Source organism: Semicossyphus pulcher, unplaced genomic scaffold (genome assembly GCF_022749685.1).
Source record: "Semicossyphus pulcher isolate SPU_LCO1_2020_fin unplaced genomic scaffold, fSemPul1.0.p SCAF_5, whole genome shotgun sequence".
In the NCBI taxonomy this organism is placed as follows: Eukaryota; Metazoa; Chordata; class Actinopteri; order Labriformes; family Labridae; genus Semicossyphus; species Semicossyphus pulcher.
In genome coordinates, this window is record NW_027211726.1 from 32491114 (window position 1) to 32510611 (window position 19498).

Genomic DNA, 19498 nt, shown 5'->3' on the forward strand with positions numbered 1-19498 from the left:
TCTCCGTGTTGAAGCTTTGGTAAGTGACACTTTTCACTGTTTTAAAGACTCTCAGTTTAATCTAAGTGTAAAAAGAGCGGTAAGCTAACAGTTAGCCACCAGGTGTGTTAGCTGCTCTGACTACTGTAGAAGTGCAGACAGCACAATGACTCTCAGTTACCATGCAGGCTATGCTAACCATGCTAACAGGACAGTTAGAGACAGCAGTGAGGGCCTATCTCTGAGCTCAGTCTGAGCTGATGAAGAAATCAAACAGTGAGATGTTGACCTGCAGCTCTGACACATGAGAGGAGCTGAAACACAAGTGAAACTGAGGGAACGTCATCGATTATTATTAACGTGTCAAACATACAAATCATGACAGAATCAGTGTGATGTTCAGGAAGTCTTCACAGTCTGTGCTGCAGTAAAAGCTCAAAGTATTATCAGCTACATGGACTTAAAGTATGAGCAGTAAAAGTACACAGTGTGAGTGTGCTGTAACATGTGATATGATGACATCATTGTCAGTGATGCGTTCAGGTGTACCACGTGTTTTACTGTGAAGCTCATTGTGAACAGTTTCATATGAAGCTGTCATCATTCTTTATTGATCAATGTGCTGCTTCTGCTCAGAGTGCAGCTCTGCCAGCAGGGGGCGCTCTGCTATGGATCAGTGTGAGGACACAGAGGAGGGAGCCCCTCCCTCTAAAAGCTCTCTGTGTGGGGAACATGAAGCTCTGAGGTGAGATGAGGATCTCTAACTGTCCATGACTCTCCTCCATGTCACAGCTCAGCACTCACATCACTGCACCATCATCACTCACACTCACTGTCACACCTGCTGCTGAACAGGTGAACAACAGCTCACTGTAACTAATCATGTTGTTTGTTTGTATCAGGATGCAGCAGCAGAGACCAGACTCTCCTGGACCCAGCTGTGTGTCCATGAAGAGTGACCGGTCTAATGATCACCTTATTAACTTTAAAGTTGGACATCCTGCTGATGGAAGGTAAGAATTTATCAAATCAATATGAATATAAAATATTATTCTTTAGATTATTTTATGACCATGTTGCCATTATTTATAGAACAGCTTTAGAGAGACGGGAAATATTGTGAAGAGAGAGTGGGGATGACATGCAGCAAAGGGCTGAGGTGGAGTTGAACCCTGGGCCGCTGCAGTGAGGACTGTAGCCTCTGCACATGGAGCACACACTCCAGCACCTGAGCTACACCACCGCCCTGCTCACACTCCTCTGAATTCTTGCTCCAGAGTTTGTTTTATTTTTATATATCAATATATTTTATTGATTTTTATCGAAACCAAACATAAACAGCATACAAGTGCTCTCTGTATTTACAAAGATGTCAAAACAGGAAGGAAAATAAACCACCATCCAACCAAAATGACTTCAGGTAGCTCACGACTATCCTCACCCCAAAACATAAAAAAATTAAAAAAGATACAAGTGCACGAGAAGATAACAGGGTGGATGATGTTAATAAAAATAAGTAAGCGAAATAAAAACAGATAAACAATAAAATTAAATTTAAAATACCTAAATAAATTAAATAAAGCCATCAATACAACAAAATTATATATACAATTAAATATTCAGGTAAAACCAAAGCAAAAGCAGAGAAGGGGAGATCCAGGGACTGACAGTAACAGATATAATAACACAAATCATCCAGTGGAAGTATTCCAGTCTAAAGCATATCTACCCTTATTTACAGTGTCCTGGAGGGGCGGGGGTAAGTACCTCAAAAAGGCCGACCATGTTCCCTCAAACAAACTATCATCCCCTTTCATTCGCGCAGTAAGTCTTTCTAAGGGTAAAACTTTATACGTTTCTTGGTACCATTGTGTGACAGTTGGAGGTTTGTCACTTATCCACTGCTTTAAAATACATCTCCTAGCCAGAAACAGAAGTTTGTCACAACGTTTGAAATACTCAGAGATAGTGTTTTGGAAGGCAAGCTTAATATGAAGAGGCCAGAATCCTTTGTAACTTTAAGTGAGAAAATCTTAAGGGATCAAAGGGGAGAGGTCCGGTTATCCATCTTGTTAAGTATGAATGGTGTTATGTGGGATCTATGGAGTATCTTATATTGTGTTTCTCTCATTCAGTTGCAGATGAATGTGGTTTTGGCCGAGACTATTGCCTCATGCCAGTCATCTTCGATAAATTGCCCGCCGAGGTCGCGTTCCCACTTCTGTATCACCTTCCTTATATCTGATGGATCTAAGGAGTAGAACAGCGAATAGGAATGAGATAGAAAATGTCTTGTGTCTTTTTGATTCAGTACAAATAAATCTATATCACTGAGAGAGGGAGTGCCTGTGCGGAGATTTTTCACCTTTGACAGAATAAAACTACGGAGTTGAAGAAACCCATAAAAGTGTTCAGATGCAATGTTGTATTTTTGTTGAAGCTGTTGAAAGGACATCAGTGTATTGCCTTGGTAAACATCCCAAATAAGCCTGATGCCTTTCTTTTTTTGAACAATATGTTTATTGACATTTTACTCAAAACACGAGTGTACAGTGTATAGTTATAAACTCACATAAGTGTACACCGACTCTTCCCGACTGCACTGACACACAAGTGATATACGCAAAACTTCAAACAAACAATTTTAAGTCAAAGGACAAAAAAGGAGAAATTAAATACATAAATACAAGATACAAATGAAAAAAATAAATAATAAAAATAAAATAAAATAAACCTCTCAGATAGTAACACAAAAATAGTACAACAAATTGATGTCTAATCAATCTTATTTAAAGGTAACTTCATCTTCTAAACTCTCATTAGCCTCATTAAGAGGTTTACATTAACCAGTACTCAAACCTCCTCTTCGTCCGCTAGCTCAACACCTTTCACAAACAAATCAAATGGTCCCCAAACCTTCTCAAATAGTTCTTGCTTCCCTCTTTGTATATATGTTATTTTTTCCAAAGGAAAAGTTATCAACATTTGCCTGACCCAGTATGTGACATTTGGTCTACTGGACTTCTTCCAAAACAATGCAATTGATTTTTTTGCATGCAAAAGACACATATCTATCATTATTTGTTCACTCTTGGTGTATTTGTGATTTTTGGGGTAAAGTCCTAAAATAAAGAAAACTGGGTTTATCACAAGATCTTTTGAGATAATCTTTTCTATTGCTTTTTTAATGTCTTCCCAAAAAGCTTTGACCTTACTGCATTGCCACACACAGTGGAATAGCGTCCCTTTTTCCTCCATACATTTTATACATAGATCAGGAATATTACTATTATATTTATTTAATTTAGCTGGTGTGATATAAGTTCTCATTGTCCATTTATACTGTAACAATCTCAATCTAGTGTTGACTGATTGGGAGTGAGCCTTTGTGCATATTGATCCCCAGTCCTCTGGGGAGATCTCTTTTCCCAGGTCCTTACTCCATAAGTTTTTTTTACAATCTGAATTTTCTGATGAGTTAGACATCAATACATCATACAGCTCTGAAATAGCACCTTTGCTTAAGCTGTCCTTAGACATCAATTTTTCCAAGCTGGATGTTAAGGGTTTAGTTATAAGACCCTTTTGACTTGTCCTGATAAAAGCTCTGAGTTGGAGAAATTTAAAAAAGTATTTTTTATCTATGTCATACTTATGTTTAATTTCTTCAAATGACATCATATTATCTGAATTGGGCAGATACAAGTCCTGAATCTTTTCTAATCCCTTTGATGCCCATGTTCTAAATACAGCGTCTGCTCTTCCTGGAGTAAAGTGTTGATTTCCCCACACAGGACTGTACTGAGACAATATTTTAGGTTCTTTAATACATTTTTTCACTTCAAACCACACCTTTATCATATTTTTAACAATTGGATTAGTAGTTCGTTTCATCAAATTCGACAGTGTATCTGAATATAAGTACAGGGGTAGAGGCAAACTTAAACCCTCCGATTCCATTTCTGTCCATTGTGGACTATCCCTTGTTGCAAAGTAAAACTTGATGGTCCTTAGTTGTACCGCCCAATAATACCAGGTTATATTTGGACTTTTTAAGCCCCCCTTACTATATGGTAAGTATAGAAGCGATAAGCGAACTCTGGCACGGTTATTAGCCCATATAAATTCTGTGAACAACCTTCTTATCTTCTGAAAAAAATCATCAGGTGGAGGTAGTGGAATATTCTGAAATACATACAATATTTTAGGGAGTATATTCATTTTTATAACATTTATTCTGCCAATCAAAGATAAAGGCAGGGAAATCCACCTATTAATTAATTTTGTTATTTCTTCCATCAAAGGCTCATAGTTAATTTTTACAGTCCAATCTAGTTTAGATCCAATTTGAATTCCTAAATATGTAAATTGATCTACCACTTTAAATTTAGAAGTTTCCGTAAGTGGGTTTTCCCTTTCCTTTTCATTGAGTAATAGAACTGAGGACTTAGTGTTATTAATTGTATATCCTGAGATGGCACCAAATGATTTTATTAACTGTAGAAGAGCAGGGATTGTTTTGTTAAGGTGCGAGATAAATAAGATAACGTCATCTGCATATAGGGAAAGTTTATGTTCTGTCTGGCCAGTTGTTATTCCCATTATTCCCGTATGCATCCGTACAGCTATAGCAAAAGGTTCGATCGCCAGAGTAAACAAAAGCGGGGACAAGGGGCACCCCTGACGGCATCCTCTTTTGATTGAGATCGGTTCTGATATATTTTTGTTTGTTAGTATTTCCGCCATAGGGTTAAGGTACAGTAGTTGAACCCACTTTATAAATTTGTTTCCATATCCAAATCGTTCCAAAGTGTTAAAAAGGTAGGACCATTCCACCTTATCAAAAGCCTTTTCGGCGTCTAGAGATAGGAGGGCCATATCTGAAGTGTCCTCCAAGCTTTGAATAATATTAAGGACCCTCCTAACATTGTGGAACCCTTGGCGACCGATGATAAACCCATTTTGATCTCTATGTATTACACTGGGTAATGTTTCTTGAAGCCGTCTTGCTAAGACTTTACACAGAATTTTGAGGTCAGAGTTTAGTAGACTTATTGGTCTCATATTTTCGCATCTATTGTTGGGCTTTCCTGGTTTTGGCAGTAATGTTATTAACGCACCAGTCATTGATTTGGGTAAACTACCATTACAAAATGCTTCCAAAAACATTTCTAATAATGGTTTAAGTAATTTTGTCTTAAATTTTTTATACAGGTCTATTGGGATTCCGTCTGGTCCTGCTGATTTTCCCGCTTTCATGCCGTCAATAGCAATACTTATTTCCTCTTCCTTAAGATCTGCCTCTAGCATCTCTGCAAATTCTTCAGAAATAGTTGGAATATCCAGTTTATCCAGAAATGTCTTTTGGGCCTGGGGGTCGTATTTGATTTGGGATTTATATAGATTTTCATAGTATTCCCTAAATTCCCTATTTAATTCAGCAGGATTTATTATTGTATCGCCATTATTGTTGATAATTGAAGTAATGTTTTTCCTTGTTTCAAACTGTTTGATCTGCCAGGCCAGAAGTTTGCCGGGTTTTTCCCCTTGCTCGTAGAATGTTTGGTTCAGCCTAAGCATACTGGATGCTGCCCTAGCTGCCGATAGTTTATTATATTGTGCTCTTAAGAGCAACAATTCTTTTTCTGCTTCCAGGGTTTTATTCCTAAATATCTGCTCTTGAAGAATTTGTATTCTGGATTCTAGTTGCTGTCTTTTCTGGCGTAACTCCCTAGATTTGGATGAAGTTTAACTTATTACATGCCCCCTCAAGAAGGCTTTGAAAGCATCCCACTTGACACATGCTGTTGTTTGTGTTGTATTATCCTTAAAATAATTATCTATTTCTGTTCCCACGTACTTTACAAAGTCATCATCTTGTAACCATTTCTGACTCAGAGTCCATCTAGATCGATCTCTAATAAGGTTCCCATCTGTGTATATCATACAGCACAGTCCGTGGTCTGATATTAATACACTGCCGTATGAACAATCCTGTATTTTTGAAACTAATGATGCAGAGATTAAAAAGTAGTCTATCCGTGAGTATGTCTGATAAGTACTTGAGTGACAGGAGTAGGCAACATCATTAGGTTTCAGGTGTCTCCAGATGTCTAACAGATTTAACTCTTTAATGAAATGATGAATGGTTGTTCTACTTCTATTATGAGTTTGATCAGTACCTGTAGATCTGTCCCTGACTGGATCTAGTGTACAGTTCCAGTCCCCAGCAATTATATACTCTCCTGGGAGGGATGCAAGTGTGAGAAATACATTTGTAAAAAAGCTGGGTTCATCTGTATTGGGGCCGTATATATTAACCAAATTCAAGTTTACTGAGAGCAGCGATCCCTGGACGATCAAATATCTACCAAATTTATCCTCGATTACATTAGAAACCTGAAAGGGCACTGAATGGTGGATTAGTGTCATAACTCCCCTTGCCTGTGTTGTAAATGATGCTGCATAGATGCTCCCCTGCCACCTCCTTCTAATTCTTACAATGTCCTCTTTTAAGGTGTGTGTTTCCTGCAGAAAAACAATTTTTGAATCGGTGTCTTTCAACTTATTCATAACCTGTTTAATTTTCTTAGTTTTTTGTAAACCTCTGCAATTCCAGGAGGTACATTTAAGTTCTACTTTTTGAGACATTCCGAATAATATACCATGAAGTACCCTTAATGAAAATGACATATCTGAGAGGATTAACACATTTAAACCCTAAAACATTCATTGAACACACTGAACAGTAGAAAAAAAATAACCCCATTCTCCCAACTAAATGGGAAGCCCCCCTAGATTTGCTTCCAGCTACTGTTGCGAACAGATCCCTGGATCAGTCCACTCAGCCTTCTCTCTGCCCTTGCTAACCTGCTCCGTTTTACTTCTATCTGAATAGTTACTCCTGAAAAAAGTGGTATATAAGTGCAAGCTCATAAATTGCCAATGTTAAAATACTGACCTTGTTGCAGCTTTTAATGGCAACATTTACTTAACGAACTTGTTTCGTATTACTTACGAAAATTACTAAAGAGTGAAAAATAAGATAGAGGGCAATGTTTGAGCGGAGTTCCATTAAAATAACAGAAATTATAGTATCTTTACTCTATTATTACACAGCCTGTCTTAGTGTGCAAACCCTCCTGCATCTGCAGCAGCTTAATCAAAAACATTCAAACTTAGTCTCCTGCTTTTTCAGGGTTTAACAGTGTGTGCTGCTTTATGTAACGACAAACATCCCTGACTGGAGTATGTTTTATAAACCTGTGCAAACATAATAAGCTACCAGTGTTCAAAATACTGATATACTGATGCCTTTAACTTTAGCATGTTAAGAAAGAATGTTAAGGAAGAAAAAAAAAAGAAACCCAGAGGATTTTCACGTTTTGTTAATTCCCCGTTTTAGTATCACAAATTATATTGTTTCACAGTCTGTTGTTGCACAATCCCTCTTACCGTGTGATCAACCTCACATCTGCAGGGATGTAAACACAAACATTCAGCTGACAGTCCTGTTGCTTCCTCTGTCTCAGGCTTCAACATTTACTCCTGCAGCTTCTTCCTTCACCTTGTTTATGAAGTGTTGCACCTCCGTCGGAGTGTTAAATGTGCGTGTTTGTTCCTTATAAGTTATCACCAGTTTGGCCGGGGGTATTATGCCGTGTCTGAGGCCCAGACTCCGCAGCTGCTGGCGCACCGAGTCGTACTGTCTCCGTTGTTTGTGCACTTCTGTGGCGAGGTCGTTGTAAAGACGCACCTGTTGGTTTTTGTAGAGGATGTCTTTCTTTGCCTTCGCTGCTTTTATCACTTCTATCTTCTGCTTGTAGTTCAGGAATCTCATTATCAACGTTCTCGGCGGAGTTTCGTTGTCTCTTCTCGGCCCGACCCGGTGCGCTCTCTCCATCACTATCGGGCACCGCAGGGGAGCCAAGTTCAGCACCTCCGGTAACCAGCCCTCCAGAAATGAGCAAGGGTCCGGGCCCTCGGCCCCCTCGGGCAAGTTCACCAGCCTCAGGTTATTCAGGCGCGATCTCGTTTCCATATCTACAACTTTATCCTCCAGAACTTTGTTTCTTTTCTTCAGTGCTTTAACCGTTTCTTGTAGCTCGGCGTGTTCGTCCTCCACGGTTGATAAACGCACCTCTGCTTGCGTTATCCTTTCGGTGCACTCCGCCAGTTCTTTTCTGTTTTCTTCAACGGCTTGCAGGATCCCATCAAGTCTAGTTGAGAACTCGGACTTCAAGCTGTGTATTGCCGCCAGTATCTCTGCTTTAGCTCCGGTTAGCTCGCTGCCGCTTTCCTCAGGAGTCTCCGTGCTCATGTTAGCCTCTTTGCTAGCTTGATTTTCCATGCTTTGCGCCCTGAAGTCAGTTAACTTCACTTGCGTCTGTATTTTCCCTCTATTTCTGCTCGGTTTTCCAAGATTTGACATCACCGCTTCAAGACCAAGGGTCGCCTACACTTTATAGCTGTAGTTCTATATTCTATATCAGGATTTTTTAGGATTTTTAGCAGAGCAGGGTTGAGCGTGACTTACTAGCTCGCGGTCATACCGGAAGTCTGCCTGATGCCTTTCTAATGCCAACTATCAAACACACTATAATTAATTCCTGGGGCGAACTCTTCATTCCTAGTCAGAGGCGTTAATGCAAAGGATGAAGTGTTTTCCCCAAAATGCTTTGTAATGTCTCGCCAGACTCTGATAGTGTTGTAAATAATAGGGTTACGCTTAATGTCTGGTGACCTCTTTTTTCCATAATAAGTGAGTTTACTCAGCAGGGAGTAGGGAGAAGAGAACCATTCATCAATACTCGCTTCAGATTTTAAATGAGACTGGAGCAAGTCCCAGACTATTCGGGTGTGGCAGGCCCAGTTATAAAATCTCAGATTGGGTAGGGCTAGGCCCCCTCGTTCCACCGGCAGTTGCAGCGTCTGAATTCTGATTCTGGGTCTTTTATTGTGCCAAATAAATCGTGAAAAGGCCCTTTCTAGATCTAAGATAACCTTCTTTGATATCCATAATGGTAACATCTGCAAAGGGTAAAGCAACCTGGGAAGTATCTTTATGAGACTGATTCTGCCCATCCAGGAGAGAGGAAGGTCACGCCACCTCTCGAGGTCATTCTTAACTGTTCTGATTGTAGGCACAAAATTAAGTCTCCCCAGGTCCTCAACATTAGATGACACTTTAATACCAAGATAAACAAAGCCTGAGGTGGCCCATCTGAATGGAAAGTTTGTATCCTCCAGAGTTTTTTTAGTTCTGAATTTTCCCTAAAGTCACATATATAATAACCAGTTAGGCAAAGCAAGCCTGTTTTTAAACTGTCTTTTGCACATTCAGAAAGATCTTCTCTTCAGTGTGAACGTGTGATCGTTTGTCCAAACAGCAGAACTTGGAGTTATTCACACCAAGTTAAAGGAGGAGTTTGTGTTTATCCAGCTGCGGCTTTCTGACGGTCACACCAGGGGTCTGTTTCACAAAGAAGGTTCAACAAACTCTGAGTCTAACCCTGAACTCTGAGTCGATCTACTCTGAGATAGGAAACTCTGAGTTTTCGGTTCCAGAACAGCTGATCAGAGTTAGTTCAATCAACTCTGAGTAGGTTCACCTGGAGTTAAGTGCGTGCACGCTGACTATAAAAGCCAGCATTAATGGAGCCCCGATACCACGATTCACCATGGCAACGGTACACAAAAAGAGGTCCTCCTACGTCACACCAGTGGAGCTCAAAATCCTCATGCAGACGTTCAGCGAAGACGAGCATGTTTTTAGAAACATAAAGTAACACGGCTGCAGCTGCAAAAGAGAGAGAAGCGGCGTGGGAAGAAACTGCTGCTCGACTTAATGCTTAATTATGAACTGGTCTATTTATTTAATACTTAATCACGACCGGAAGCTAAAATGTATATTAATTTAGAAGCAATCCAGCGGGAGAAAAACGTACATGGAAGCAGATAAAAATAAAATACCAGAACATCATTCAAAGGTGCGGCTCAGGCAGAACAGGCTCATGGCTGAACCTCACTTCAGTCATATTTTAAATATTAAACTAAAGAAATATCATTCAGTGGCTGTTTTAATGTGCATTAGCTTTATCCCTAATGTGATGCTGAACTCCCTCCTCTCTCCTCCGAGCAGCGATAAGAGCTTTGAGACGATCCTCAATATGGCGGCTCCTGAACTACTTTCGGTTCGGGCGAGGAGCGAGGAGACATCAAATAAGAGACTTGAGAAGCAGCCTGAGCTTCCTGAAGAAAACCTGCTCCCGACCAGGCTAGGTTCACAGACACAGTTACCATAGTAACCAACTCAGAGTCAAAGTTACCTCTCTTTCTGAAACGGCAAACCCGAGGTTTCCCTCATTTCAGGGTTAACAAACCCGGGGTTTTCACTAAACCCGCTTTCTGAAACGGACCCCAGCTGCTGAACAGGTGAACAACAGCTCACTGTAACTAATCATGTTGTTTGTTTGTATCAGGATGCAGCAGCAGAGATCAGACTCTCCTGGACCCAGCTGTGTGTCCATGAAGAGTGACGAGTCTATGGGTCGACCTATTGACTTTAAAGTTGGACATCCTGCTGATGGAAGGTAAGAACCAAAAAAGTTAATGTTCTGACTCTGCTGAGAAAAGACTCATGTCCTGGTCCAGAGCTTCATAGTGTGTTGTATGACTCAAAAAGGTTGAGGACCCAGATGCAGACTCAGAAAAGAGTTTAATTAACTGAGGCAAATGCAAAAACAAAATCTTAAATCCAACTAAAGACAAAAAAGGAAAACCACTAGGCAGAGCAAAAACTTACTTCAAACAAATCCAGGTAACAGATAATCCACAGGAAAAATACATCAGTAACAAGAGGAGCCACGAGGACACTAGGAGCAGGTATTATGATGGTAGATGTACACAAAGACAAAGACAATAAACCAGCACCGAGACAGGGGAGCACAAAGACTAAATAAACTAGGAGGTGAGGCCGATCAGACACAGGTGAGACAATCAAGGGGCAGGTGAAAACAATAAGGGCGGGGCACATAATCAAACAAGCGGGAAACACACAAAGGCAGGAAGTGGACCAACATGAGAGACAAGAGGCTCTTCTCATGTCTCAGTTTGTACCTCCTCGAGTCCTTTCCTCGACTCCTCTCCTCGCATCTTAGTCCCTCCCACCAGAGATGCGAGCGGAGGAGGCGAGGAAGAGGCATGAGGAGAGAGGAGTCGAGGCCACAGACATTTAACAACATGAGACATCCCTGCTTCAGAGCCGTCACTTAAAACGACGTCAATTAAATATGATGTGTGGCACAGCTGCATCGTCTGTCTGTTTTGTTACAGCCTGCTGTTTTTATGATCTCTGTCAGCAGAACAGTGTTTATGACAAGTTACTTTTAATTCAATTCACAACGTGGCAGAATGTGACGCGAATGTTCGGATGTCATTTATTTTTTAATTTAACACACACACTCACACACGCAACTAAGAGGTAGATTTATTGTAATCCTCAAGCATAACTACGTGGCACCAACAATCGTGCCCACAGATATTAACTGTCCAGTGTTTTATGCACGCATGTGAGCATACAGCCGTGTGATCCGGCAGCAACAATAAGTCAATAAACATCTATAGCCGATCTTTCTTTGATGGTCAGCACACAGAACTTTAATAAACATGAGATCCTGTCCGGACCTGACGGCGTGTCTGCAGACTTAAATAATGAATGAGTTACCTGCTGTGCCTCGCGCCAAAATGTTATGTTTTGTTTCGGCTCAAAAACAGTCGATACATGAACATCAGGCTGTGGAAACTTCAAATAAAAAGTCCAGGCCTACACCTGTCCTTCTAATGTAGGAGACAGTTTGTCTTCTGGTTTTGATGAAGAAATAGCAACATGTGGACATGCTGTGGGTTAGTCTGGTGCGCACTCTGTTAAATGTGAGACACACCACGGAGAATACCTGCTCAGACGGAACAGGTGTCCCAGGAGCAGAGATATGCAGCACAGCTTTGTTTTGTTTTTTAACTGTTTAAATTAACCAGTTAAAATTCTTAACTGACGGTTAATTGTTAACCGGTTGCAGTGCACATCTCTACAACTTATGAATACAAAAGCGACACTTTCATTGGTGTAGTCCTGCTCCCGCCGTGGTTTGTATATTTCAGCTGTTTCACGCCTCTTTTTACATCACGGTGCTGAAAAGACTTTCGCAAAGGATATAGCGGTATATCCTCGCTCATAGCTCCTCCGACAAACCTCCTCGATCCTTGATCCTCGATTCCTCTCTCCTCGAGATGCATTTTATGAATTGAGATGAGATCAATTTCTGGGTCACAGGCAGGAGGACTGAGGAGCGAGGAGACGAGGAGGCCCTAAAGAGAGAAATGAGAGAGGCCTCATGTCACAGCTCAGCACTCACATCACTGCACCATCATCACTCACACTCACTGTCACACCTGCTGCTGAACAGGTGAACAACAGCTCACTGTAACTAATCATGTTGTTTGTTTGTATCAGGATGCAGCAGCAGAGACCAGACTCTCCTGGACCCAGCTGTGTGTCCATGAAGAGTGACGGGTCTATGGGTCAACCTATTGACTTTAAAGTTGGACATCCTGCTGATGGAAGGTAAGAATTTATCAAATCAATATGAATATAAAATATTATTCTTTAGATTATTTTATGACCATGTTGCCATTATTTATAGAACAGCTTTAGAGAGACGGGAAATATTGTGAAGAGAGAGTGGGGATGACATGCAGCAAAGGGCTGAGGTGGAGTTGAACCCTGGGCCGCTGCAGTGAGGACTGTAGCCTCTGCACATGGAGCACACACTGCAGCACCTGAGCTACACCACCGCCCTGCTCACACTCCTCTGAATTCTTGCTCCAGAGTTTTTTTAGTTCAGAATTTTCCCTAAAGTCACATATATGGTAACCAGTTAGGCAAAGCAAGCCTGTTTTTAAACTGTCTTTTGCACATTAAGTGTGAAAGTGTGATTGTCGTACAGAACTTTGAGTTATTCAGCCTCATAGCTGGCCTGCAGAACGGTATCCCTCTTTGTTTCTGGCCTCCAGGTTGACCTCAACAACTGCTCTGACTACCTTGGTCACACCTGCTGCTGAACAAGTGAACAACAGCTCACTGTAACTAATCATGTTGTTTGTTTGTATCAGGATGCAGCAGCAGAGACCAGACTCTCCTGGACCCAGCTGTGTGTCCATGAAGAGTGACCGGTCTAACGATCACTTTATTGACTTTAAAGTTGGACATCCTGCTGATGGAAGGTAAGAATCAAAAAGTTAATTTTCTGACTCTGCTGAGGAAAGACTCATGTCCTGGTCCAGAGCTTCATAGTGTGTTGTATGACTCATTAGTATGTAGGGTCCCATTACATCACCACCGCTTCCTTGATCAGCGCTGATCAAAACAACGTCACAACAAAAACAGAATCAGTGACAACAGGAGACAATACAAAGAAAATAGACATCTGAAACACCAATAAACAATCTAAACATTATGATGGGTAAAATAATATATTATGTTTTGTGACATCAAAACACACAAACACACACACGCACACACACACACACACACACACACACACACACACACACACACTCGTACACCAGTTGAGCATCTCAAAGCGGTTCTGTTGCAGACCTCTTGATCACTTCTGCTTCCCTGGCTGGCCTCCAGAGCAGCCTCATAGCTGGCCTGCAGAACGGTATCCCTCTTTGTTTCTGGCCTCCAGGTTGACCTCAACAACTGCTCTGACTACCTTGTTATCGTCCTTCCTGACATCTACAGCTGCTAAGCTTGTGGGTTAACCTCCTATCCATTCACCTCAAGGCCTTTGCTTGGCCCCTGCCCAGCCCCCAGGTGATCCGATCGAGGGCTCCTGTTCTGCCCTTGTCCATCCTCCAGGCTGTTCATTAAGATCCACAGCTTTATATCTCCAAGACCACTTGCTCCTCTCGACTCCACACCCTCTCCACCTGACCTAATTTGTCTAGCCTATCAGCACGTCTGAAATCCATCCCTTGAGGGGTGGGTTTCTGTACTCCCAACCCTGACAGTTCTTGGTTGCCTTCATTCTGTCCTCTGCATCACTGGCAAAACATGTCTCGGCAGTTTTGGAATAAAACCAATAGTGATCATAATCAGTGGTTTGCTCTCATGCTATCTTTCCATCTTTCAACATTGGACACCCTCCTCCCACTGACCCAGCCCTCATGGTCAGACCCCACAGCTCACTCCCTCTATCAGTCAGCTGTGTCATTAATTGTCCTTAAACTTGATGTTTTCTCCACAGAGTTCAGCAGAGCTCAGAGGTTCACAGTGATCAGTCAGCCCAGCAGCATCAGACAGACCTGGACTCCACATTTAAGGTGTGTACAACACACTGTTTACAATGAACTACATTAACTACAGGCTAAATGCCAAACCATCATTCAGTCTCCATGCTGTTCTGTTTGAGCAGCAGGCCTTCAGACTGACTGATGGATCACATGTTGTGTTCTACCACTTTATATTCATGTTCAGAGTCTGATTCTGTTCCAGCTGCTGGAGGAGAACATTGTCACATTTGTGAAGAACGAGCTGAAGAGAGTCCAGAGGGTTCTGAGTTCAGATTACCCAGCATGCTTAGAGAGTCAGAGGGAGGAGGAGGTGTTGGATGGTGATGATGAAGATCAGAGGAGCAGCAGAGATGCATTTGTGAAGATCACTCTGCACTTCCTGAGGAGAATAAATCAGGAGGAGCTGGCTGACTGTCTGCAGAGCAGTAAGAGGATTTAATCAGGTTTAACATGATGGAAAGAGGAAATGCAGGTTTACATTTCTAAACTTAGTAAATATGATACACACATCTATATCAGATCAGAGCTTGTTTGTCATCCACTAAATGCTTTAATAAAACTGATGCAGAAGGAAAAACTCTAAAGCCACACTTGAATGTTGAGATTTTCTTCAGGATCCACTCTTTGATATCATTTGTTGTTTGTTTATTCAGGAGCTGCTGCTGCAGAGTGCCGACAGAAACTGAAGTCTAACCTGAAGGAGAAGTTCCAGTGTGTGTTTGAGGGGATCGCTAAAGCAGGAAACCCAACCCTTCTGAATCAGATCTACACAGAGCTCTACATCACAGAGGGAGGGACTGGAGAGGTCAATGATGAACATGAGGTCAGACAGATCGAATCAGCATCCAGGAAACCAGACAGACCAGAAACAACCATCAGACAAGAAGACATCTTTAAAGCCTCACCTGGAAGAGATGGACCAATCAGAACAGTGATGACAAAGGGAGTGGCTGGCATTGGGAAAACAGTCTTAACACAGAAGTTCACTCTGGACTGGGCTGAAGACAAAGCCAACCAGGACATACAGTTCATGTTTCCCTTCACCTTCAGAGAGCTGAATGTGCTGAAAGAGAAGAAGTTCAGCTTGGTGGAACTTGTTCATCACTTCTTCACTGAAACCAAAGAAGCAGGAATCTGCAGGTTTGAAGAGTTCCAGGTTGTGTTCATCTTTGACGGTCTGGATGAGTGTCGACTTCCTCTGGACTTCCACAACAATGAGATCCTGACTGATGTCACAGAGTCCACCTCAGTGGATGTGCTGCTGACAAACCTCATCAGAGGGAAACTCCTTCCCTCTGCTCGCCTCTGGATAACCACACGACCTGCAGCAGCCAATCAGATCCCTCCTGAGTGTGTTGACATGGTGACAGAGGTCAGAGGGTTCACTGACCCTCAGAAGGAGGAGTACTTCAGGAAGAGATTCAGAGATAAGAAGCAGGCCAGCAGAATCATCTCCCACATCAAGACATCCCGAAGCCTCCACATCATGTGCCACATCCCAGTCTTCTGCTGGATCACTGCTACAGTTCTGGAGGACGTGTTGAAGACCAGAGAGGGAGGAGAGCTGCCCAAGACCCTGACTGAGATGTACATCCACTTCCTGGTGGTTCAGACCAAACTGAAGAACATCAAGTATGATGGAGGAGCTGAGACAGATCAACACTGGAGTCCAGAGAGCAAGAAGATGATTGAGTCTCTGGGAAAACTGTCTTTTGAGCAGCTGCAGAAAGGAAACCTGATCTTCTATGAGTCAGACCTGACAGAGTGTGGCATCGATATCAGAGCAGCCTCAGTGTACTCAGGAGTGTTCACACAGGTCTTTAAAGAGGAGAGAGGACTGTACCAGGACACGGTGTTCTGCTTCATCCATCTGAGTGTTCAGGAGTTTCTGGCTGCTCTTCATGTCCATCTGAAGTTCATCAACTCTGGTGTCAATCTGCTGTCAGGAGAACAAACAACCTGGTGGTCTTATATGTTTAGAGAAACAAAACGTTTCTACCAGAGTGCTGTGGACCAGGCCTTACAGAGTCCAAACGGACACTTGGACTTGTTCCTCCGCTTCCTCCTCGGTCTTTCACTAGAAACCAATCAGAGTCTCCTGAGAGGTCTGCTGACACAGACAGGAAGTGGTTCACAGACCAAAAAGAAAACAGTCAAGTACATTGGGACAAAGATCAGTGAGAATCTGTCTGCAGAGAAAAGCATCAATCTGTTCCACTGTCTGAATGAACTGAATGATAGTTCTCTAGTGGGGCAGATCCAACAGTCCCTGAGATCAGGACGTCTCTCCACAGAGAAACTGTCTCCTGCTCAGTGGTCAGCTCTGGGCTTCATCTTACTGTCATCAGAAAAAGATCTGGACGTGTTTGACCTGAAGAAGTACTCTGCTTCAGAGGAGGCTCTTCTGAGGCTGCTGCCAGTGGTCAAAGCCTCCAACAAAGCTCTGTACGTGAACACATCATTCTCCATGTTAAATGTAGTTTTACTATTTCTTGTAATTGTTTCCTTTTATGTACTGTTGATTCCTCTTCAGGCTGAGTGGCTGTAAACTGTCAGAGAGAAGCTGTGAGGCTCTGTCCTCAGTCCTCAGCTCCCAGTCCTCTTCTCTGAGAGAGCTGGACCTGAGTAACAACAATCTGCAGGATCCAGGAGTGACTCTTCTGTCTGCCGGTCTAAAAACTCCACACTGCAGACTGGAAACTCTCAGGTTAGTGTGCAGCTGTGTGAAAATGATAACCCTCTGAGCTCACATGTTCTGTATATTTGCTCAGTTCTCAGCTCTCAGTCCTGTGAGTCTGAATAACCCTGAACAGCAAATTCGGCCCTTTGGAATAAACTCTCTGAGTTAAAATCAACTCAATTTGAGTGTACATGTGAGACCATCGAATAAACTCTAGGGCATAGTTAAAGTTACTCTTTTCCGGGAGTTGATCTTTCAACTCTTTTTAGGAGTTAAAACTGAACTCCTCTGGGAGTTAAAACACTACTCCCATTAAGAGGAAAAAGCACTCTCATTTAGAGTTCATTTTAGGTGAACTCTTTCACAGTGTTAACAGTGAAATTGTTTTATTGAACACTTACAGAGTTAATATATAAAATCACAAAAAATGTTTTTTAGATGAAAATTAATACAAAAAACACATAAATTACTTCAATGCCTTTATTTGAACACATCCAGAAAGTGTGTTCACAACTCCTTGCTTCATGAATATTAACTTTTGTAACAAGTTACATTTCGAGTAAAAGCTTTCTTCAGTAACAGTGTAAACATGTAACAGCATACACATTTAAAATAAACAGCTACAATGGCAGCTTAACAGTTAGGAAATTGTGTGGTCAGATGGAAATCACAAATAAAAAATATGTAGTAAAAAAATACATTTGCATATTTCAGCAAAACTGGAAAAAAATATACCATACCACATCCCTCTGTGCTGCATAAACTTTTCTGAGGAAAGTGCAAGTGTGATCATTTTTAAAACAACCTTAAATGTAAATGTACAGCAGTCTGTTAGGATTCTGAAAGCAAACTTCTCTGTAATGCAGGATTATGTTAACATGAAATAGAATGTTAAACGTGCTGTTAAAGCACGAAAACATGTACAAGAACGTAAAACATGAATTCAATACATTCAGTTTGGCCAACATTTTAGGCATTTTAGGCCAACAGATTAAATAATACAGCCCTCTGACACAACATAAAAATAAAAATCACACCCATAGGACATTTGAGAATCCAAACTTTTGAAATGTCTTAATTTCTCCCTTTCTAGAACCAGTATCTTCCTGGGGATGTTTTCACTAACTTGGAAAGCATGGAAATGGTCATGGAAACAAGTTTCATGTTCATTTAGAACTAAAACACTTTACCATTGTGCACAATGATAGAAGTTATTTTGCTGAAGACTGGTGTGTTTTCTTGTGTCAGTACAAACAAAGAGGCCAACGCGATATTCACACTTTACCCAGTTTGTCAGGTTGACAGTGGCTTGTGAATCAATGTGAAGATATGTAGACACATGCTCTGTACACTCTAGTGTTTCAAGTAAACACATTTTGACTGGACCAGACTCAATTGCTTTTGAAGTCAGGCATTCCCAATGATAGGCTACTGCAAACTGGTGTTTCCTTGCAAGTGATACTGTTAAAAAGTTTTTCACACCATCCTTAAAAAAATGGTGTTTAGCCATAGTCCAGCCATAGCCATAGCCTTAGTCATAGTCCAGATATGAATGAGGGGTCCAATTTTTCGAATGCACCTCGGATAGTGGACCATGAAATGATGTTTTGGAATCAAGTTCTTTGATGGGTACAGTTCTTTGAAGAGCTGGTGATGTTCAATGATAAGGTGCTTTAAATACACGGTCATCCCTTCAGTGATTGAGTATGAGAACACAATGTTTATTATGTTCAGCAACAAGAGCATCAAGCGCCAGTGCAAATCATCCTCTGATACCAGGTCACCAAATATCAAAGGTGATCAAACACAGTGTTTGTGATGCGTTTAACCCTATTCCATGTCCGACACAGTCAAGCTTTACATTTGTTGGCTTGTTTTTCTTTTCCACATAGCCATAATTAAAAGCATAAATCCTATTCAAGAGGCTTTCTTTGGAGATGAAATGTTCAATCAAATATTCAAATAGAAGTTTGACCTCATATTGACCAACCCCTTCCAAAATGTCACGCATGATGTCAACTGCATCATTTTCTGCATTATGGAAATACTGCAAAGTGTTCAGTATGCTCTTTCTGTTGATGCCAAATGAAGAAGTTGGATCATCTACCAAAGAAGAATAATGTTGATCATTGAGAACTGGTGATCTTATGGTCAAACGTGGGTCATCTTCTGAGAAAACTGACTGAGCTGAAGATTTATCAATTAGGCAAAGTCTACAGAAGTCATTTGCACTAAATGGCTCCAAGAATCCAAGAATGCTGTGCATACCCAAATTATCACCAGTAATTTGTGCAAGAGTGCCACGTACAGGAAATTCAGCAAATGGAAGAGCAACCCCAGTTGTCTCTAATATTTTCAAGTCTCTTACTAAGGGTTTCAGAATTTCATCAATGCCGTATTTCTTAGCATCTTGTGCATGAAACAATGATACTAGATGAATATTCATTAAGGCAGAATTCACCTTGGGTGGAAGATTCCTGAGGA

At 41.4% G+C, this 19498-nt stretch overlaps 2 protein-coding genes across 2 annotated transcripts in view; both read left to right on the plus strand.

Annotated features, from left to right (window-relative positions):
* Positions 1-19498, plus strand: part of LOC138609467 (scinderin-like) — a gene marked incomplete at its 5' end in the record, with an annotated part of 67238 nt that overhangs the window by 17255 nt on the left and 30485 nt on the right. The window lies entirely within an intron of this gene.
* Positions 9660-19498, plus strand: part of LOC138608554 (NLR family CARD domain-containing protein 3-like) — a 31823-nt gene continuing 21984 nt past the window's right edge. Inside the window, exons 1-7 of the mRNA XM_069681158.1 lie at positions 9660-9763; positions 10461-10571; positions 12491-12601; positions 13150-13260; positions 14289-14368; positions 14991-16779; positions 16868-17041. Of these exons, the coding sequence (XP_069537259.1) occupies positions 9660-9763; positions 10461-10571; positions 12491-12601; positions 13150-13260; positions 14289-14368; positions 14991-16779; positions 16868-17041 (2480 nt within the window). The remainder of the gene's footprint in view (positions 9764-10460; positions 10572-12490; positions 12602-13149; positions 13261-14288; positions 14369-14990; positions 16780-16867; positions 17042-19498) is intronic.